The sequence below is a fragment of the Mycteria americana genome, chromosome 22 (assembly GCF_035582795.1).
Source record: "Mycteria americana isolate JAX WOST 10 ecotype Jacksonville Zoo and Gardens chromosome 22, USCA_MyAme_1.0, whole genome shotgun sequence".
Classification (NCBI taxonomy): Eukaryota; Metazoa; Chordata; class Aves; order Ciconiiformes; family Ciconiidae; genus Mycteria; species Mycteria americana.
This window is the reverse complement of record NC_134386.1, coordinates 1470379-1492074: the sequence shown is the minus strand read 5'-3', so window position 1 is coordinate 1492074 and position 21696 is coordinate 1470379. Positions and strand designations below refer to the sequence as shown.

General features: G+C 59.1%; 2 protein-coding genes across 2 annotated transcripts; one reads left to right on the top strand and one right to left on the bottom strand.

Annotated features, from left to right (window-relative positions):
- Positions 1 to 317: 317 nt before the first annotated feature.
- LRRC3C (leucine rich repeat containing 3C) lies at positions 318 to 5349 on the bottom strand. Its single transcript, XM_075523201.1, has 2 exons — positions 5250 to 5349; positions 318 to 3208 (listed from the first exon to the last, which is right to left on the bottom strand). Exon 2 carries the CDS (start codon positions 3128 to 3130, stop codon positions 2348 to 2350), a length of 783 nt encoding a protein of 260 aa, XP_075379316.1. The 5' UTR covers positions 3131 to 3208; positions 5250 to 5349; the 3' UTR covers positions 318 to 2347.
- Positions 5350 to 9252: 3903 nt separating this feature from the next.
- ORMDL3 (ORMDL sphingolipid biosynthesis regulator 3) lies at positions 9253 to 20819 on the top strand. The gene is made up of 4 exons (XM_075523202.1): positions 9253 to 9447; positions 14111 to 14317; positions 15891 to 16042; positions 16180 to 20819. The coding sequence occupies exons 2-4, from the start codon at positions 14144 to 14146 to the stop codon at positions 16313 to 16315; spliced, it is 462 nt and encodes a 153-aa protein (XP_075379317.1). The 5' UTR covers positions 9253 to 9447; positions 14111 to 14143; the 3' UTR covers positions 16316 to 20819.
- The last annotated feature ends 877 nt before the right edge of the window (positions 20820 to 21696 follow it).

Below are 21696 nucleotides of genomic sequence, written 5' to 3'. Positions count from 1 at the left end.
TCGCAGGAGCTGAGCCGCGGGGTGTTCATTTATTGAAGGCGAAGGCCGGGTTACCGGAGGGACCAAGTATCGTGTTTCTGAAAGCACCAGCCCGGGAGCACCCAGCAGAGCCGGACGTGGCCCTGGGAGGACATCGAGTGTTGCGGACGCCCTTCGTCCTTCCCTTGCAGCCAGGATGTCACCGAGGACCGGGGTGGCCCCGGCACAAGGGGATGCCACCTGCCTTGGCCCAAAGCCACAGCTGCCACAGCAGCGGCGCCCCGTCCCCCCGCAGACGCGCACGCCAGCACACGCCGGGCACGGGCTCCAAAGTAAAAGCCAACTTTATTGTTGTATAAAGTAAGAACGTAAAAGGTCCCTTAAGCAAAACACATATTGGGTCAGACGGTCCCGGGTGTCCCCGCACGCCGCAGGCACGAGAGCGGCCGCCCAGGGATGCCCACGGGGGAGCAGCGCCTGGGGCCGCGGTGCAGCCGCTTGCGGTAGCTCGGTCCGGTCCCCCCCCAGCCCCCCGCAGCCGGTTGTACGGGGGGGGAGCTGCCGTGGGGCCGCGGGCCCAGGGGACGCCTGGATTGGAGCTGGGACTGAGGCGCTTGTGCGTTGCAGAGCCCCCGGTCTGCGCTGGGAAAGTAGGCACTTGTGGAAGGGCGCGGGTGCCGCTCCCGGCCAGCTCCGTCCCACGGCTCCCGCCGGCACCAGGGCACGGGAGGACGGGCAGCGGCCAGGGGCCGGAGCCCTGCCTGCGCCGAAACGCGCTGCCCACACCAGGGCCCGAGGTCGGTCCCGGCAATAAGCCCCCGCTGCACCGGGCCAGGCAGAGCCGGGTCTGGCCCGGCACAGAGGACGTTCAAGCAGCTTTGGTTGGTGCTCTTGGTGAATTAAGGCAATTTAGCTTCAGTTGGTTTTAAAAAAGGGCAAAACCGGCAAAACCAGCTCTCTCAGGGACCAGACACTGGGCTGGAAGAGTCTGGGTCTGCTCTGGCTTTGCTCTGAGTCGCCGCTTGGACCCCCTGCACCCAAAGGTGGGCACCGACCCCCACCCGTGCCGGCCCCCGGCACCCCGACCTCGCCTCTACCTACCGACACCAGGAACCTGCAGCCCAATACTGGAAGCGTCAGGAAGGGACATTGGGGCATTTTAGGGGAGATTCAGGCTCCTGCCAGCGGCGCGGGAGTGGGGAGAGGGCGCAGGAGCCGTGGCGGCTCTCTCCTTCCCCGCTTCCCATCACAGTGACCGGTCGGCAGCTTGTGAGTCCTTGAGTGAGAGGTGGGAGCTCTCCCCCGGCACCAGATCAGAGCAGGCTGGTGAGGGGTGCTACACCCACCCGTGTGGTCCCTGGGGAGCACCAAGGGGAAACCCGCTCCCCCCGACATCCCGGCAAGGCTGGACCCACCGCCCGGACCCCTCGGTTCCCCTCCATCAGCACCCACATCCCTTGGCGGCCCCGGAGGGCTCGGCCCCGGGGGAGCTCATCTCCCGTTCGCTTCCCATGGGAACGGCGCGCTCCCAGGGGCGAGGTGCTGGGGTTGCCCACCAGCCCCCCTGTCTCCGAGTGGGACCCCCCACGCCCCTCGCTCCGCCTGGCCCAGGGGTGCCGGGACGGGAATGGGGAGCAACGGGGGCCGAGACAGGCACCGTCCGGCACCGTCCGGCACGAGAGCTGGAGCGGGGCACCCCCGGACCTGCCTCTTCCCTTTCCCAACCGATGTGTCCCCACCTCCCGCCCCGTCCTTCGGTTCCACCGGGCTGGGGGTCACAGCCCGTGACCCTCCCGGGGCCAGCAACCCGGCAGGGCACTGGCCTCGCGGCCGTACCGCTCCTCCCCGCGGCCCAGCCCTGCCCGCTGCCCGTCCAGGCAGGGAGCCAGGCCCAGGCTGCCCCGCGCTGCCGGGAACATCCCTCGGGCAGCCAAGGGTAAGCCGGGGAGGGATTAAAACACTGCTTTTGTTAATGCCCCAAGGGTTATCTGCAAAGGAAATATAAAAGTTTTAAATGAAGTCTGAATGTCCAGGTCGGTCGGAGCAACGGCCGCACGCCGGGGGATGCCCGGGGTCTCTCCCGTCCTTCGTAACGCAGAGGCAGCGGGCGGATGCCGCGGCCGCTCTGCGCTTGTCACCGATAACCGCCCCCGCCCACAGCCGCTTCGCCCCTCGCTGCGCCAGAGCCAGGCGCTCGCCGGCCGTGGCTCCCGCTGCCGGATGCCGCTTCCCCGAGGAGAACAGAACAAATCCGTGACTATTTCTGTGCGATGACGGTGGCTCCTGACAGCTCCTGCAGCCATGGCAAGCCTGCAGAGTGGCCAATCCCCAGCTCCGCGGGTCCCCGTGTCCTGGGGATGCCGGTGCCTCACACCACAGTGCTGATGGTGGACGACTCCTCCGACCTCCGCTGCTTGCTGGGCAGGGACTTGAGATACTCCAGGTGCCGCCGGGCGTCCTCCTGGTTCTGCCGCACGTAGTAGACCAGGTAGGAGATCACCATGGCGAACCAGCCGAACATGGTGACCAGCATGGCGATGTCCGTGGTCTTTTTGTACACGTTGCAGAAGTCCGTGTCGGCGATCACCTGCAGGAAAGGTTTGCCGACGTGCTCCTCCTGCGCGGAGGAGTCGCACACGATGCCGCCCGAGGAGCCGGCCGCCAGGTCCACCGTGCGGATCAGCTCCTGCAGCCGACAGTCACACAGCCAGGGGTTGTGGGAGAGGTTGACCTTGGCCTTCAGGTTGCTAAAGGCGTCTTTGCTGACGGACACCAGTCTGTTGGAAGACAAGTCCAGAGAGTGCAGGTGCTCTGCCAGGCCCCGGAAAGCCCCGCTCTCGACGCCGGCGATGGCGTTGTGGGACAGATCCAGCTCCAGCAGGAGCGGCAGGTCCCGGAAGGCGTCGCGGGGCAGGAAGGGGATTTGGTTGGAGTCCAGGTAGAGCTTGTTGGTGTCGTTGGGTATGTCTCTGGGGACCTCGGTCAGCTGAGCGTTGCTGCAGCGGAAGGTCTTCAGCCCCTCCTCTTCCGAGGGGTAGCAGCCCTTGGGGAACGCAGCGGCCGAGCGGAGGCAGGAGGCCAGGAGGAGGAGGCTCTGCAGGAGCAGCCACATGGTCACCGAGCGGAGGAGGACCCTCCCTGCCGCAGGCATGGCGCTGCGCTGGCTTTATCAGACGGCCGCCGGTCCGGCAGCTCTCGCCCGCGGTGGTTTCGGCTGGACTCGGTGCATCTGAGACGGAGACAGCAAGGGGACAGCGTCAGACCGGGGGTGCCAAGAGGCAGAACCGCCACCGTGCCAGCTGTGAGCATCACGCTGCGAGCATCAGCTGTGAGCCCCGGCACAGCCTGGCCGCGGGACAGGGACAGGGATGGGGACAGGAACGGAGACAGGGACAGCTGGCACGGCTCACGCATCCCCCCCATCCTCTACCATCAGCGGCCTCGCTCAGGGCTCCTGCGCAGCAGGATCAGGCCCCGAGGGGCCGAGCGAAGGCACATCTCCTGCGTGCCGGCAGCTGGGCTGTAACAAACGGAGACGGCTCGAGCTGAGCCAGAGGCGGGGGTGAGCTCCCGCCCTGCCAAGGTCACCGGCGGTTCGATTGCTCGCTCGCAGAAGGCCGATACATCCTGCAGCGGCGGCCGGCGGGACGCGCCGGCGGGCGAGCCCTGGCTCCAGGCAAGCAGCCGCTGCCGGCAGCCCCCGGGGAACGCGATGGAAAACGTGTGTGGGCAGGGGCCGAGCAGGTTCCCGCTCCCCGGCTCCACTCGCCAGCAGCGCCCGGGGCACACGCAGACACATGCCGGGTTTTCCCCTTTCGAGGGGACCGGCACAGGGGGTGGCTGGGCACCGCTGTCCCCTGCCTGGTGCCACCCCGGCCGCGGGGCTGGCTGCCCACACCACCCCGTAACCATGGTCCCCATCCAGCCCTTTATTCCGGAGGGGAAAAACGTCAGCAGGAAAGAAACAAAAACAGAAAAAGGAAATTCACTGGGGCTGAGTGTGTAGCGAGTTCCCAGGGTGGCGGCAGCAGATAAGGGCCACGTCCGAGCCCTGCAAGCGTGCTGCCCGGCTTTCCCAGCCTGCGGTCCCGCCACGTCCAGGGGCCCCAGACCGTCCCCAGCGGGGCCGTGGCAGCGGAGCCATCGAGGCAGGATGCCGGCGCTCTCCCACCATCCCACGATCAAAGACACCGGTGTAAAAGGGCACCCCGTGGCACCCCGTCAGGCCAAGCTCTGTGCTGCGGAAAGCCCCGTGCTGTGCTGCCCAGACACCTCCTGGGCAAGCCTGGTCCCACCACCCCGCCGCTCCCCGGAGCACGCTGCCACCGGCAAACCCGCTTCTGGGTGCCGACCGGGGCTCCCCAGCAAGGGGCAGAGGTGCCCACCCAAGGGTGGCCCTGGTAGCGGAGCCTGGGCGAGCACCCTGACTGCTGGGCACCGTAACTCAGCCCAACCGCGCCAAAACACCCCAAGGTCACGCCAGCATGGAGCGGACCCCTGCGCTGCCGGCCCCCCCGGGCTCCTCGAGGTCCCCGAGCGGGGACCAGGGCTCAGAGCAGCCGAAGGGCACCAGGAACCCAGCCCCAGGCCGGCCCATCAGCGTGGCGGGGGGCCCGGCCCCCCACGTCTGCCAGCAGTAACCTGGGGCAGACGCTGCCCCGTGGCACCCACCGTCCCCCTGCCCGGGGGCGAGCGCAGAGCCGGGCACCGCGGGGAACCCGCCGGACTGAGCCGGGAGCCGGTGACCGGGGACAGGGGGTGCTTCGTCCGCCGGACCCCGGGGGCCGGGGGACCCCCGCGGGTGGGATGCGGCCCTCCAGGGCCCCGTGGTGGGCTCGGCTGGCCCCCAGCCGCGCCGCTCCGGACCACGCACCGCAGCGAGGCCGGGCACAACCAGCCCCTGGCCACAACGCCGGGGTACCCCAGCCCACAGCAGGACACGGGGGTCCCCGGCCCGACCCCGGGGGTCGCCACCAGCCCCGGGGAGGGCGGTTGAGGTGCCCGGGGCAGGACGGGCTGCCCGCGGCGGGGCTGGGCGGGCGGCAGGACCCGCCGTGCGCCCAGCGCGGCCGGGGATGCCCGGGGTTCCCCCCGGCCCCTCTCCGGCGCCGGCTCCGCTCGACACCGGGGGCGTTGCGGGCGAGGGAAGCCCCGGTGCTTCCCCGGGGGAAGCTCAGCTCGGCGCGGCGCTGCCGGGGACCCCCCCCCCCGCCTCCCGCCCTGCCCGCTCCCGGCGCCGGGGGCCGGGGGGGGTCCCGGTGCGGACTCACCTGCCGTGCGCAGCCCCGCGGCGGCGGAGCGGCCCCGCGCCCCGGGCCGGAGCGGCCGCGCCCCGCGCAGCGCGGCGGGCCCGGAGCCGGCGGCGGCGGCGGCGGCGGCGGCGGCGGGGCCGGTGGGCGGGATCCTCCGCCCGGGCCTCCCCGGGGCTCCCCGCCCCCGGCCCGCCCCGCCGGGGGGGGCCGTACAGCGCCGAGCACCCCCGGCCCCGCACCCGGGTCCTCTGCAGCCCCCCGCCCCGCGGGAGAGGCTCTGCCCCGGGTCCCCAGCCCGGGGCGGGGGCCGGGGGGGGGGGGAAGGAACCGGGGAGACCCGGCGAGGAGCTGCCGGGACCCCCGAGCCCGGGGCAGCCGGCGCCAGCGGCTCCCGGGGAGCTCCACGCCCCCCGCCCCGCCGCGTCCCCCCGCGAACCCTCGTGGGAGCACCCCCGGCCCCGACCCGGCCCCGCGGGCGCTCGGCGCTGTGCTCCCCCCGGCTCTGCCCCCCGCCGCCCCCGGGGCCCAGGGGCCCCCCGCCCCTCCCCAGCCCCTCGGGGAGAGCAGGACCCCCCCACACCGGCGGGGTCAAGGTGCCCCCTCCCGCCCGCAGCCTCCCCGCCCCGCACCGGCATCGCTTACTCGGGGAAACCCGAGCCGCGGGCGGGCAGGAGCCTGCCTGCTCCCCCGGGGGGGCCGCGCCGGGCCCCCAGCCCAGCCCCGTGCTGCCCGGGCCGGGGCTCGCCGGGCCGGGCAGGGGCTCGGTGCTGCGTGGGGGCCCCGCCGCCCCGGGACACCGGCGGGGCCGGCTCAGGACCATGGAGAGCGGCCGCCGTTACCGGGCCGGCCCGGAGCCCGGTGCGCCCGGGACCGCCGAGCGGGGCGAGGGGCTCCCGCTGCCCCGGCCGGGCCCCCCCCCCCGGCTGCTCGGGGCACCGCCGGGGCTGCTCCCCACAGCCCGCCGGCACCGGGGCTCGCCCCGGCGGGACACCGGGCAGCGGGGCCGAGGGCCGTGCCCTTGCCGTGCCGGAGCAAGGACGGCGGCGGCCGCCCGCGCCCCATCCCCGGTTCTCCAGCCCTGCGCATTGACGTCGAGGATAAACCGTTTACGGGGCGCCTGGCCTGGATCTCGGCTCAATTAGGAGAACAAAACCTGATGGGAGAAGCGCAGCCAGGCAGGGCCGGAGCCAGACGCTCCCCCGGGACCCCCGCGCTCCCCGGGGAGACCCCCGCCCTCCAGCTGGGGCCAGGCAGAGAGGAATGGGCCAGGGCCGAGCCGGCGGCGCAGCGGCAGCCCGGCCTGCTCCAGGCTCCGCGTCTCCACGCGCTGCAGCCGGCGAGGGTTTGCTGAGGCGGAGGGTCGGCACGTGCCGGGGCGGCCGCCGGATCACCTCCTGCCCCTGCGCCGGGGCTGCCGACAGGGCCTGCGCTCAGGATGGTCCAGCCGCTCTGTCCATCGCTGGGGCTGGGACCCGAGCCAAGCCCCACGCCGGGCCGGGGCAGGGGGTCACCCGGGCAGGGCTGGCCTGCGACACGGCCGGCAGCCTGGCAGGCGGCAGGCGGCGAGCCACGGAACCTTTGCTGGCATCTCCCCGTTTGGCCGGGGAGCGGAGAAGCCCTGCGCCGCCCGTCACCGGTCCCAGCGCCGCCGGGTGCTGTGCACGGAGCGGGAGCGGTGCTGGGGCTGCGGCAGTGCGGGGCCGGCTCCGGATGACAGAGACGGGACGGGGCCTGCGGGCATCGAGGGGCCGAGGCGGCAGGCAGGGCCTTGGGGGTGCTCGAGCTTTCGGCGAGACCCAGCTCACGCTGGGACCCAGAGAGGCGGGGGGTCACAGCCGCCGCGGCAGCGGGCAGAGACCCCGAGAGCGGGAGCAGCACCAGGGCTGCGCCCCAGGGGGGACCCGCGTGCCGGGACACGGCAGCCCGAAAACCCAGCACCTGCAGTGCAGCATGAACCTGTGCGGACCCTTCCCCACCACAGCCGTGGCAGGGATGGCTAAAAATAGCCGGCACCGGCTCCTCGCTTCCATCACGGCGCTAAATATAGCCGGTATCGACTGGGCAGCGGGACCGGCAGCCCGGGAGAGCGGGAGGGGAGCACGGCCCCCCAGCACGGGGGGAGGCGGGGAGCAAGCGAGGCCTGGGAATCCAGATGGGAACAGCCCCACTGAGCACGGGGGAAACGCTGGTCGGGGCAGCTGCCGGCCCGGGCTGCGGATGGGGCCGGATCCCCCCCTGGGGAACCCCCCGCCCCCGGTGCCGGGGTTCCCCGGGCGGGTGAACCCGGTCTGGGGAGCCCAGGGAGCGGGTCCCCCCCGCCCCCGCGCTCACACCGGCAGCGAGAGGCTGCCTGCTGCATCACTGAGAGGGATTAATATTTATGGGCGTTTAAAAATAGCTGTCGCATTGTGCTTCCCCCTCACGTGCGGAGTCAGCGGGGTGCGGGGAAGCTGCTAAATTAGATGTCACCGCGCAGAGGGAGCTGCTCAGTCAGGCAGGAGCGGGGATAAAAATAGAGCCTGCCGTGCGTGCGTGGCTCTCCTGCAAAGCAGGGCCAGCTCCCGCGGGATCCCCCGCCTCCGCACGCTGGCATCCCCCCACCTCGCCCGCCGCCTCCCCGCTCCCGCGGGATCCCCCGCCTCCGCACGCTGGCATCCCCGCACCTTGCCCTGCCGGCAAGGGCACGCCGGAGAGGCCGGGCAGGGACTCGGTCCTCCTGGCCGCCGGCCGCAGCGCCCGTCGACGGCCCTACAGCCGCTTTAACCGCGCGTGTGCGTCCCACGGTGCCCGAGGCCCTCCGGGAGCAGCCACCGGGGAGCTCTGGCACCGGGAAGCAACCACGGCCCTGCCAGCAGCACGGTGCCAACGCGCGGCACCCAGGCAGCCCCGGCCCTGGCAGCCGGCGGGGTCTCCATGCCCTCGCCGTGCCCAGCCGGCACGCAACCGCCTGCCGAGAGCCGGCTCAGGCCTGGAGCCGGATGCGCAGCTGGTGCCGAGGCCAGATGGATGCACACGAGGTCAGGATGCACAGCTCAGCCTGGGCGTCCTGCGGGGACGCTGGCGCAGGGGCCCCCGCCCCCGGGGAGCGCCGGGGGAATCCTCGATTTGTTCCGTGCAAAGCAGCGCTGCAAACCCACCCGGGGCCAAAACCGAAACCCCACGGATGGGCGTTGCCGAGCGGCCAGGGAGGGCTGGGAGCGGCCGTGCGAGGCTGGGGGCTGCGAGCGGCACCGGCAGAGCTGCGTGTGCGGCGTGGGCAGCCGGGGAGAACCACGCCGCCGGGCTCCGCACGCGGGGGCCGTGGGCTCTGCTCGGCCCGGGACCCCAGCACAGCTCCGGGCAGGGGGTTTGCAGCACAAAGCGGCTTCGCCGTTGGGTGACGATGCTGCACCCGCTGCACCCTCTGCCGCTCCCAGACGGAAGAGCTGGCGGCGGCTGGCGCGCACAAAGGCCTGCACAGATGGCTGCGCGCACCGAGGGGCCGTGGCAGCGCCACGCTATTAGCTTTGATCGTTGTGCAAACAAAAGCGGGGCCAGATGGTCTCCCCCCGCGCTCCAGCGCAGGAATCCTGCGCTCCCAGCCCCTGACCTTGGCCGGGTGTCCCAGCAGCACGGTGCCGGCCTGCCCCGGCTCGCTTGCCCAACGCCCGCTGCCGAGGTTTTCCGCTGGGAAGAGCGGCAGGGGAGGGAAGCCGACCCTTCCCCGAGCAGGGTGGAAGCACCCAGCTGGGCCTGAGCCCCCCAGGGTGCAGAGCGGGGCGGCTGCAGCCCCGAGCACCCTCCTGGGGCCGTTCCCCCCCGCTCAGGGAGGGCAGAGGTGGGACCCCGTGGCCAGAGGAGCCACCGGCCACGAGTGCACGATGCCCGGGGGGGGGGGGGGGGGGGGGGGCGGGGGGCACAGGACCCTCCCTCGCCTCCCCAGGGCCGCGCCCCGTTCCTAAAGCGGCTCCGCTCGCTGCCCGTGCCCTGCACGGTAAGCGCGGCCCCGGCCCCGCCCGCCCCCGCCCCAGGGCCGGCCTCTCCCGGGGCGGGCGCCGGTGCTCGGCGCTGCCGGGACTACAGCTCCCGGCGTGCCGCGGCGGCGGGGCGGGCCGCGCCGAGGTGCCCGCCGGGAGCGCAGCCGGGGCGGCGGGGTGCGCGACGGAGAGAGCCCCGGCCCCGCCGAGCCGAGCCGAGCCGGGCCGGGCCGGGCCGGGCCGAGCCGGGCAGAGCAGCGGTGAGTGCGGGCCGGGCGTGGCGGCTCTTCTCCGGCCTCCCCGGGGGTACGGGGCCGGCCCGGAGCCCGGCGGGCCCAGGCGGGAGGCCTCGCCCCCTCCCCGGGAGCAGGCGGCGGGCGAGCCCCGCTCCCGGGCCCGCGGGGAGGCGGGCGGGGGCAGCGGGAGCGGGGGAAGGTGCCTGGCGTGGGCCCGTCCGGAAAGAAAAAGACCCCCCCACGACAAAGCAGCTGCTGAGATGGAGCCAGAAAGCCCCGGGGCCATGGGGGTCCCCGCGGGGCGTGGGTTGGTCCCCGCGGTCACGCCGTGCACGGCCAGGCCCGGGCAGGAGCGGGTCCTGCCCCAGCACCCCGGGGCGCAGGGTCCTCCCCGGGTCTTTGTGTCGAGGTAAGCGGGGTCCGGGACCCCGAGCCGGAGCGCCCATGTGCGCCCGGAGAAACCCAACAGGCAGCCTTCCCTGCGCGTCCTAACTTTCCCTCTAAATTTAGCAGAAAAGGCCGAGGGGGAGGCAGAGCCCCGGCTGCTCCCGCTCCCCTCCCCTCGTGCTCCTCCTCATCCCCGTGTCCCGTCCCCAGAGCTGCACCGCAGGTCTGCAGTCCCCACTTTCTGCTCTCCTGTCAACGCTACCAGCTCCGGGTCCTCCTGGCTTCTTCCCAAGGAGGAACCTGGCGGCTCTGGGGCTCAGACCTCTTGAAGTCCGTCGGTGGCCCCGGGCTGGAGCGGGACCCAAGGCAGCACCGTCTTGGTCTAACCTATCGCTCGGCTCCCTCGCCTATCAGCTGCCTCTCAACACAGCCACGTTTGCCAACAGCTTTGATGTACCTGATGCTCTGGTTCAAACGCTGATGCCATCTTGCAAAGAAGGGTTTAAAATATTTATTTGCTTGGGAGACGGTGATTGCTGTTGCTGCCAGAGATAGGGATCTCGGCTCCGTGGGATTGCTTGCGTTCTGGGAACGCTCGGGAAGATCGACCGAGATAAGCACCTGAGCCCTCCTTCCCTCCGCCGGCCCAGATGAAGTTCCTGCAGGGGGCTGAGGCAGAACGGGGTGCCGGGCCCAGGGTGCGATCCTGCGGCACCCCGGGGAAGGGCTGCGGGAAGAGCGATATCGCTGCCGAGCACCGACGGGGCCGGAGCACGAGGGGCCGGGAACAGGCGGTGGTCACGCTCCTCTGGGGGCAAAAGCAAAAGGGGGGAAGGAGCTGTGCCTTGGGGTGCTGGCGGCACGGCTGGAGTCAGAGATTGTGGGTCCTCCAGCAGCTGATGGATGACAAAGCGAGCGGGGAAGCTGCTGATGTCGTTTTGTTTCCCCTTTCCTAAGAAGCGGGGAGACGCGCTCACGCCAGACACTGAGCCGGCAGCCCCGGTGCTTGCTCCGAGCCCCAGAACGAGAGTCGTTCCCCTACAGAGCCGTGGACAGGGAGCTGGCACAGCGGCGGGCGGGAAGTCGGGAACAGGACACGAAGGAAGGGCTCAGCTTCATCACAGCCTACTCTTTGCCTCTGACCACAGTTACGACTTTTCCCCTCCTTGGATGAACATGGTCCAACGTCAGCGCAATCCTGACCTTCACACTCGAGTCTGGTGAAACATTAAAGCTTTTCTGTCCTGAAAAACCACTGCACAAGTGGGAAAGCAGAGCTTCGCAGCCAGCTGCTCCGGGGGGGGAGCTGGAGTTCCGCCCGCTGTTGTGTTTTGCCTTGTTTTTCCTGCAGGTGAACAAATCCCCGGTGTAAAATCAGAAAGCAAACAACATGGGATCTGGGATGGGGGTAGGGATCGGAGCTTGGAGAACTCGCGCTCCCTCAGCCAGGCTTTTGCAACGCTGTGCGGAGCTGCGCGTGCAATCTGAAGCGAGCACAGATCTTGGGCAAGGGCTGCAAACGCCAGTTCAGAAATGGAAAAGATTCGCAGACGAAATATTCCTAAGGTGGGGAAGAACAGAATTGGAGAAGCACGCAGCATTATCCTGATCGTAGGACTGAATGCTTGACATCTCCCTGTCTCTCTTGCAAGAATGAGTTAACCTCTTGTATGTTCTAGCATTTCACCTGCCTAATCCTCATTTTTACAAGCAGGGAAACTGAGGCACAGGGAGGAGAATTGCTCCACGTACAGCTTGTAAGTTGGCCCTTTGCCACCCAGCTGCGGGTTGGCAACTGCCCTCGTTTGCAGAGGGGGACCAAGTAGAAGTTGCTCATTAGTTTTTGAAAATTACACTCGTGGTTGTCCTCAAGTGGAAATTCCACGTTATTACTCCACAGGCAGGGTGCACCTCTCGCTCTAGGGCTCGCAGGAAGGTCTGCTAGCTTCTGCAGCCTTTGGATAACAGCATCACATCAAGAAAATAGGGTCCTGAGGGGGCCACCTGGTCACCCCCTCCCCATTCCAAAGAGGAATCTTAATTTTTTTCACCGTTTATGAAACCTGATGTTAAAGCCTCCAGTGAGACCACCGGGCACCTTCCGCGGGCAGTCCATTCCAACATCAGTCCTGCGTTACCGAGCTGCTCCGAGTCTCAGTCGTGCCGTTAACCCCACTGCACAATTGGGCTCCCTTCTCTGTGCAGCTCTCCCCGTTAAGCGCTTGAGGACTAGTCCTCACGCCTCTCCAGCATCCTCTAGACTAAACAAAGCCTTTTCCTTCAGTCTGTCCTTGCAGGTCATGTTTTTCCTACACCTCTGCTCAGTCTCACTGCTCTCGCCTGGACTCCCTCCAGCTCCTCCCAGAACTGGACAGTATTCTAGCTGAGGCCTTACCAATATCTAGGAGAATTATTTCCTATGTCTGGCAAACAGCACTCCTGTTTATGCATTCCACAGGGGTGTTTGCTTTTCTTTTTTTCTTTGTTGCAACAACCTGACCTTTCTGACTCATGTTATGCTTCACCGCAACCCCTAGATTTCCTTCTGAAAGCGCTTAGGAATTGCACCAGATTAAGGATGGAGCTTCTCCCCCTCCTAGGATTGAAGTGGTGAACTCCAGCTCCGAGTCCTGCTTCCAGAGCAAGCTTCAGGCTTTTCTCTGGAATATCCACTAGCCGATATCCTTTGACCCAGGAGATGGGTGACAAGAAAACGAACACTCCACAGACCTGCGAGCCTCTTTTCTGGTAACAAAAACCTTCTCCAGATATAAGCCCCCTGATTGACACCTGGGCAGTAGACATAGGCTCACCGGAGCTGCCTGCAACACTGAGCAACAGCCGCCTGTGCAGTTGAAAGAGGCTTGGAAGTTACAGCGAGCGTCCCAGGAGCTGCAGGGTCAAGCGTTCGCTTTGTGTCCTAGCCCTGGGCAGGAAGAGGGGAGAGCGCCAGCTTCTGAAACAAGCCAGGCCCGGCACTCCGCAAGGGAACTCGGAACAGCTGGCAGCGACATACAGAGCGCAATGTTGGATCTGGCTTGGACTTGCCTCCCGAGACCGAAGACTGTGAGAGCTAGAGAGAACAGCAACGCCGTCTTCCAGCTGTGGGAACCAAAGCAGCAAAAACACAAGGCTAGACATCAGGAAGCAGCCCTCGCCTTGGGGTCCTCCGTACAAGGAGGGACAGACTGTATTATCTAATGAAACTATGTTTCCGTGGGACACAAAGATGACTTTACGCAAGAACTTCCCTGATCTCGGTGTAGATATTCAGCTTTACAGCGGTTCTAATTTGTGCTGTTTCCTGTAATCCCTGGAAAGAGGTAAACCAGAACCCTTATCTTCCCAGAAAGCCTTAGAGCTGACTGATGCCTGCTGCCGCTATCGGTGCAGCAGTCCAAAAAGCCACTCCCGATACCTGTGCTGTCCACAGGGCACTACTCCAAAGACTTGCTCCGAGAGGATGATACTGTCTTGCTTCCTCATCTTCCTGGTATTGTTCAGAAAAATGTCTCTATTCCTCGTACGTGGCAGCTGTTCCTTCCAGGTAGGGGAAGAGCCATCTCCTCTGCAGTTCTTGCTACTGAAATAGCCTCCTAATGCACTTTTCCTTGTTATCTCTAGCTTTTTATGTTCCTCAAGAAGAATCTCACTCCTTCCCTGCAGGGGAATTTTTTTGTTACTTTTTTTTCCCGCCCCTCGTAAGTCTTTAATTGGCAGGCAAAACACATAAGCCAGACCAGGAGACCAGCAAGCCTCTGGAGCCGTGCAGAACCCTGTTAATTTAGTTGAACTAATTAGGAGATCTGTTATAGAGCTGCTGTGCCTTTACTCTGCAAATAGTTGTGTTCTCTTCTTGAGTTTAAGGTATGCTGAACCTGTAAACATGTAAGGTGCTTCATGTGCTGACTGCTTCCATGATTAACACTGTGATAATGATTTCAAAAGCACTTAAAAGTATTCGTTTGAGTCTTCTCAGGCAATCGTGGGATTGAACCTTGACTTCTTGGTTCCAGGAAAACATTTCAGCAGATCACAAGTAGCTTCTGTCACAGACGGGCTTCCCACACATTATGCCCAAATCTCAACCGCTCCCAGATTTAGCTTCCCCTCAGAAACGTTAGCTCTACAAATGGAAATAATGAGGTGCAGAGAAGTGAACTGACTTGTGATTTTTATAGCAGACTACAGATTTCAGGTTTGCTTAACAGCAAGATGGTGCTCGACCCCTGCTGTGCTTACCTGAGTAATTTAGATGAAGGGCTACCACGATCCGAGTACTGACCTGACTCTGCTTTAGTTTCAGGGGTGCCCGTGTGACACAAGAGCCAACATGAACGTGGGAACAGCACACAGCGAGGTGAATCCCAACACCCGTGTCATGAACAGCCGGGGCATCTGGTTGTCCTACGTCCTTGGAATTGGCCTGCTGCACGTCGTACTCCTGAGCATCCCCTTCTTCAGCGTCCCTGTGGTTTGGACTCTTACCAACATCATTCACAACATGGTAAGGGAACAGCGTGGCTGGCTTGACCTCCGCGGGGCATGGAGAGGTAATCTCTCAGCACCAGCTGTTCTTTTGAGAGTAATCTAGTAAGATTCTTGTTGAAAGAATTCCTTTCTCTGTATTTCCAAAGATGCAGGGTAAGTTACTCAACCTCCACCCCTCAGACTGCACCTTTGCCTCTAGGTCATATATTTAAATCCAGCCTAGGTTCTGACAAGACAGCAAACATCTGGTGAGGCTGCTCAGAGGGGACACTGAATTCATTTGCCTGCAGGGTAAGTCCCTTTGTCATGTCCCCCTTAACAGAGGAATAGCTGTGACAGGCCACAGAAACTGGCACGACAGCTTTCACTTTGGTTGATACAATCTGAATTGGCCTCATCAGAGTTAAGAAAACAAGATTAAAACCCAAACTTTGTTCTGCTTAAAGTAAAAGATTAGTCCAAGATTCTCCCCTTCTAAGGATCAGGTACCCAAATGAACGGGTGTCAGGGCGTTATGCTAGGGGTGACAGGTAAGCACAGCAGACGTGCCCACGCAGACGGACGCAGGGCAGCCGGGCTCTCTGCGATGCCGGAAGCTGCTGTGTTTGCACAGCGCTGTCCTGTGCCCTGACAAAGCTGCGGCCACACAGTGACAGCTTCCCTAGCGAGCAGGAGAAAACCACGCTCTGTTTAACCGCTCACTTCTGTGCCTCCGCCATCCCACTTGGCATGCTTGGGCCCTGCAGCTGAGGAGCAGACCTCTCAGCAGCCGTTCACCCTCAGGCATAGGGGACAAAATGCTTCAGAGATGCAGCAATCGATTTTGTATCCTTTATTTTAAATAATATCTCAGGCCAAGAATATTCCAGAGAGAAAACCGACACCCTTATTGGGGACCCTCATGCTCATATTATTGACATCTCTAGTGGAAAAAAAAAAAACCCACAAAACCACCAACCAGAGCTGCTCAGGGCGCAGTTCACAAGCTGCCTGCTTTTCATCCAGCTCCTTCCCCTTCTCTGGCAGCTTCAACACTTAGGTCCTGGGAACAGAAAGGAGTTCAAAGGCCAGCAATGGCTATACTTAAAAGACATGGGATGTAGCCAGGCACTTGCTGTTTATCTGTGACTAGTGTTCCACTTCACGGGGTTAACTTGCAAACAGAGCAGGAACAGACCCTCACCGCCTACAGCTCTACCAGCACTTTCTGTTAGAGAGCAGTTAGCATTGCTGTTGCACGGGAGAGCGAGCCCACGCTAATCTCCTGATCCCAGAGATCCGAGTGCTGTAATCTTGCAACCACCTTCTTGGCTTACGCCCAGGAGCTGAACGAGAGGCCTCACGCGTAACAGCCAAGCCCGAGCTAACCCCGGCTAGCGGCCTTCCTCCCTAACTCTCACCGCTTCGCGAGCCGCTGCGAGTTCGGGCGCATTTTCCAGCAGCGACGATGCGTCCCTCTAGCGGAACAGCGCGCTGGTGCAAGCTCCCACAACCGTGCTGTTCCTGCTGAAGCTGAGTATTTCTGGTGGCATGGTGAGGAGCATAGAGAACACCGTGTGTGCTTCACACTGCGTTTGTATTTGCTACAGAGTATGTACATCTTCCTACATACCGTGAAAGGAACTCCTTTTGAGACTCCAGACCAGGGGAAGGCTCGGCTGCTCACGCACTGGGAGCAGATGGACTACGGCGTGCAGTTCACGGCCTCACGCAAGTTCCTGACCATCATGCCCATTGTCCTGTGAGTACTTTGGGGCAGCTGAGCTGCCCCACGCACCCGTACCGATCAACGCTTCTGCTGCACGTGCTGTCCTGGGAAACAAAACCACGAAGTGCTGTAATTTAGTTTCCCTCTCTCTCTGTTCCCCTCCTTTCCAGGTATTTTCTAACCAGCTTTTACACAAAGTATGACCGGATACACTTCATAATCAACACCATCTCCCTTATGAGCGTCCTGATCCCCAAACTGCCTCAGTTTCATGGAGTCCGGATCTTTGGGATCAACAAGTACTGAACTGCGTGGCTGGAGCGAATTGAAGAGGAACAGCGGAGAGCAGGAAGTTCCTTCTCTCTAGTCCTGTTTCTTCACCCCCATGCACACTGGGATGTAATTTCACAGCGGCTGTTTAAATGCAGTATCCAATAGACATATACCGCATGCTGGATCCTCATGCCCAATAAATCTAAACAAGCTCCAGAGTAGAGTTTAGTGCGGAGCAGGATGCATGACGCTGGATTTCTTTTATTCCAGTGTCATAAATAGAGGCAGACACGCTGAGGCTTCAAGGTACAAAGAGGGCAAATTCTGGGGAGATTTCCATCTATCCCAGACATTGAATGACAAGAATAGGGATGAGGGGAGAAGCTTTTAGTGCTGGTACTATTGCTGTGGTAAATGCACTTTAAAATATATTTCCCTTTCTGAAGCTAGGTGCTTTAAGCGATACATAGGGGAAACTCAAAGGGATACAGCCAGACTTTCCCAATACGTGATTGTTTCGGGGTTTGAGTTCCCTTTATTGGGCGGGGGAGTGGGAGGGGGACGACAATGACAGATTTTTATTTTGCAATCTTTTACACCACTGAAAAAGGAAGTTCTTTTACTAAAAACAGTACAGGAAGGAATGACCTGCAATTTGACAAAGCTTTCCGTTTTCTACGGTACCATTCGTGTGGTTCAGGGAAAAGGTCAATAGATCCTACATCGTACTTGTTATTTTCAGCTTATACCAGAATCTGTCTCGGCAACTCTGCTCCCCACCCCAAACCGCTCATTTTTAAGCGCACTCTGAGCGCTCAGGCAGTGCAGCATTTGGATTCAGGGCTGGGGTGCAGGTCATTTTAATGATCGACAACAAATGCCACTGAGCTACTTGGTACATGGGAACTGCACAAGCATGGGAGAAGCTGAAGACTGATAGGTACAGGCCAAACGAGAGGTGGATGGCTGCTTGCTAGAATCAGTTAGTGACTATAACTGGAATTTTTCTCCTCAGTCCAGCTCCTTGGTCTCTTAAGTCTGTGTACGTGTGACTGGGATTTGCCAGTGGACTCAACTCAGTACCTGACTCAAGGCAAGCGAGTGTTTGATTTCTGGCTTACCTGGAAGTCTGTCACTCAGCTCCATGCACGAGTGCTGCGGCAGCGTCCCCTGAGCCCTCGGGTGATCACTGGCAAGGGTGAGGGAGCTGCAGGAGAGCAATACTGATGAGCAGCACCAGCAGCAGACTGAATTGACCAACAGAAGGATGCAATGGGTTGCTGAAGATAATAGATTTTTAGTATAGGAACAAAATTGAGCCTTTTTCCCATAAAGTTCCCACCTAAATAAAGTAGGTTTGCAGGTTTAGATTTCCTGGCTGAGATAGCTTTCTACTGTTCAAAGCAATTGGGTTTTTTTTGGATTGTGTGCCAGATGAAATGTGATTTTCCTCATGCTTCCCCTGTAAACTCATGAAAGCCTGTATTTTTGTTGTCTTAGTGCTTATATTGTCTCAGACTTTTGACAATGGTATAAACATTTTAAATATGCTATTTTTGTTCCTGCATTAGCCAATTCTAGCTTTAGAGGTCATAGTGGATATTGTTGAGTTCTGTTTGATGGTTTGAGCATAGGACGTGGATAGGGGAACTTCAGGTTTGCATGTAAGATCTAGTACTACTCCATGCATAACTTTAGGCAAGCTGCTTTACTTCTCTATCTCAGACTTACTATCAGACTGCTGCAGAAAAGGGAAAAACATTTAGTGTACCTCAGAGGGCTGCTGGAACGCATAGAGAATCATTACCTAGTATGTTTAAAAAGTGGAAATAATTTTAAGTGAAAAGGAAGTTTTCAAGAAGGTGGAAAGAGAAAAGAGTCTGGCTTGATACCCGAGTGCTGTTTGCCAGCGAGGGAGCTTGACAGACGTGCAATTTACTTGATGGGGCGGTTAAACCTTTTAACCACCATGACATGAGGACTTCTGCTTTAGTTAAGGTACTATATACCCTAAAGCTAATATACTCTTTAAGCTACTAGACAATGACTTCTGGAAAAAAAAAAATATTCTTTTCAAAATAGAGATATTTCATCAGTCAGCTAAGTACCTTTGAAATGACTAAGAAATCAATAGTGCTGATGCCCGGAATGCTTACGGAAAGACCACTGCCCTCAGAGCTGTCAAGTCTTGTCCTTAACAGGACAGCTAAGGCTGTATCTGAAATGCAGACTGTATGTTGCTTAACAGACCCGAATGTCCGCACACAGACACAACTTACATGCCAATGGTAAATCTCCAGAGGAAAGAAAACTATTTGTTTACTTTGGTAGAATACCAGGGGGAAAACATCAACTTTTTTGCAACAGAAACAGTCGCTATATGCTTAAAAACATTACTCCTATATCGACAGACATATACTGAGTATTTCTAAGTATATGCACATTAGACAAAGTCAAAGCAGTTATGATATTTTGAGCATAAGCATAAATTGAAGGTAGGGGTCAGCTCTTCTCGATGAAGTACAGCACTTCATACAGTTCCCATGAAGGCCTTGGCATTACAACAGCCGAGGATTTGAACATGTTATTTGTGCCGTTAACTGACACTATGGACATCTGATTCTGTTTTGTTAAGTTAAAGATCAACTGTAAAACAGAATGGGATTATCAGCTTCTCAAAGAGGCAGGTTTTAAAGCCTAAAGTCTAAAACTTCTTGTTAGGCAAAGCCTTAATTATAATAGTAAGCTTTTCTGATTTACCTTGTTCACACAAATGATTAAAATAGCCATTACACAGATATGTGTTACATGGCAAATTACATTCTTTACAACACAGGGACAGCATTTTTGCCACGGAATAACTGCAGTTAACTTGGACTCATACAGTTAATCCAATCAAGGGAAACATAAATGAAAACTGCAGAAATATGGAAAGAAGTGAGAGAGTTGAAGAAAGGTTTCATGTTAATAACATCGTGTGTTAAGTATCTCCGTAAGACTGATAATTACTTGAACAATTACACATCTGATAGTTATCTTCCTTAAGGTCCCATCTTAAGGGTAGGTATCAGAATTAATCAAAAATGGAAAAGAAACTAAGTTAATTGTAACTAAACCACAGTTGCAGTTGCTACTTGTTAGGGGTACCTGAGGTAGTTTTAAGTGAAGGAGTTTTGGGTACTGCTGGTCGAGCCACCCTCACACGCCAGCTGTGTGGCTCCTTGCTGTTGGTGTCACAGGAGTGAGTGGTACCCGACTGAGTTTCCACTTGGAAACCACCACTGCAGTGCCGTGGAAGTAACGGACACAGTTCCGGGTCTCCTGGAACTCTGTACTGAAACCACTTCCAGTTTATTTGTGTTTGTTAAATTCATGTAGGAAGCGAGTTCAGCACTCGAAGGCTAATCTTGCACACACACAAATTAAAGAGCATAGTCAAAACACTAAAACTCTCGTGGGATAACTGATTTCTGAGAAAAGGGAGGTCAGGACAGTGTGGGCAGGATGAGGGATTTTCAGACGTGTACTTGCAGCTAACATAGCAGTGATCCAAGGGTGAAGCCTACCTTTTGCGTGGAGAACCAGAACGTGAGTGCAAAGACTGTCCATTCGTCCTTTTAGACTATAGAATTTTCCCCAAGTACCTGTGTGAAGGAGATAATTGATTGTTACTGATTTTAAATGGGATTTTGACCACATCACACTTGACAGGTTTTCCTCTCAAACTTGTACTGCCTTCCTGTATAGTGACTAGGGTGTCAGCTGGAGAACCAAAGGCAGGCTCCATCCTGTGACCCAGGAGCAATTACTGTGTGTAGGTACTTAAAATGCTTTTCTTTTTTGTTCTGCAATGAATGCCAAAGGAGAAAAGCTTTTGAAAACCACCACTTGAACTGGCAAAAGCTGTCCCTCTGCCCCATCTTGTCCTGGGTAAAGCCTCTTCTAAGCCACTGTGGAGCCCACACATGTACCCACACGGTATGGCAGTCACTGCACCAGGGAAGTCAGAAAACAAGTCCCAACAGCCTGATGCTTTTGAATTAGGGAGCCTGTCTTGTGATTCATTTAACATAGCTAACAGTCCAACCCTTCGCAGGAAAAAGCCTTTGAACAACAACAAAAAAAACCCTGAGATCTAGGGCTACTTAATTCCCCAGTACTTTTTTTTAACCATTGTTTAATTCTTTGTTTTAATAGAAGCATGGTACCGGCCCTTGAAAAGGGGGCAGCAGCTGGTTACCGTTGTTAACACGTTCATATTTCTCATTGTGACTTACGTTGCTTTATCATTGCCTATAATCTCTTTCAAGCATGCAAGTGTGCGCGTATACATATCCTCCTTGGATAAAGCTAAATTAGTTGGGGGTTTTTTTAATGGAACATTCTGACATTGTACAAAGTTTTAGGGTTTTTTTCCAGTAGCCCTTCTTTTTGCTGTGTATACAGAAGTCTCATGTAGAGAACTTTCTAAAATAAAGTGTGAATATTTTTATTACTCCTTTGTACAGTATTCTAAGAGAAACTAATAAAGTAAGTATTCATGTAAAAACTTGCGTTTGACTCCTTGAATTTTTACATGGACAGGTTTTGCTTTTAAACAAGCATGGCAAATGAATACTACATGGCAATTCCAAGCCCACCAAGTGATGGACTGCAGTAAGGCAGAGAGCTTGCAGCCCACCACATGGATCCCTTCGCAGGGTACCACAGCGGTAAGTCACACAAACCCTCCGCTACTAACATCAAGCCATAAAGCATGGAAACGTGTGCATCACTGGCCAATAGAAGTTAAGAAAAGTGCCTCCAGTAACATAATATTGTCCCCTTGTAGTCAATTAAATGTAGTCAATTAAAATTCAGTATTATACAGCTATGTATTCAGTATTATACAGCTATGCGGGAAGACTCAGATGTGAGAAGTACACTAGAGCTGGTGGAAGGCCAAGGCATACATAAAGCTGATAAGGGGGATTCATGCTGGAATGTGGAATGTTTAATCAAGAATTATTGTTCTTGGGGGTGAAACATATCCTGAACGAATATGGGGGCTAAGACATTACAACAGTCTGACCTCATTAGTAGAAGTGTGATAAGAAGCACCCTTACGCAAACTATCCTCATTATAATACTAAAAATCACACCCCTTGAGCCGGAGACCCTGGCCCAAGTAGAGACCCCTCACTTGTAAGCATGCGTAGAACGTTAAAGTAGTACTGTAGCTATAAGAGTAAGGTACAGAAATGTAGACCCATAAGCAACTGTTTTATGTAATCATGTATGCATATGTATAACTAAACTGTATAAATATTGAACCTGTTCGAATGTGTGCTAGCTTTGTGGAGTTACCACCTAGCACCTGGTCTTGAGCAAAACTTGGAATAAACTACATCTCGGCTCTGTGTGTGTACTGGGTG

Bases quoted from the DNA above. Each gene is read 5' to 3' on its own strand.
- LRRC3C (XM_075523201.1), bottom strand. From the start codon at position 3,130: ATGCCTGCGGCAGGGAGGGTCCTCCTCCGCTCGGTGACCATGTGGCTG.
- ORMDL3 (XM_075523202.1), top strand. From the start codon at position 14,144: ATGAACGTGGGAACAGCACACAGCGAGGTGAATCCCAACACCCGTGTC. The intron at 14,318-15,890 runs GTAAGGGAACAG...TATTTGCTACAG, and splicing joins CCAACATCATTCACAACATG to AGTATGTACATCTTCCTACA. The intron at 16,043-16,179 runs GTGAGTACTTTG...CCTCCTTTCCAG, and splicing joins ACCATCATGCCCATTGTCCT to GTATTTTCTAACCAGCTTTT.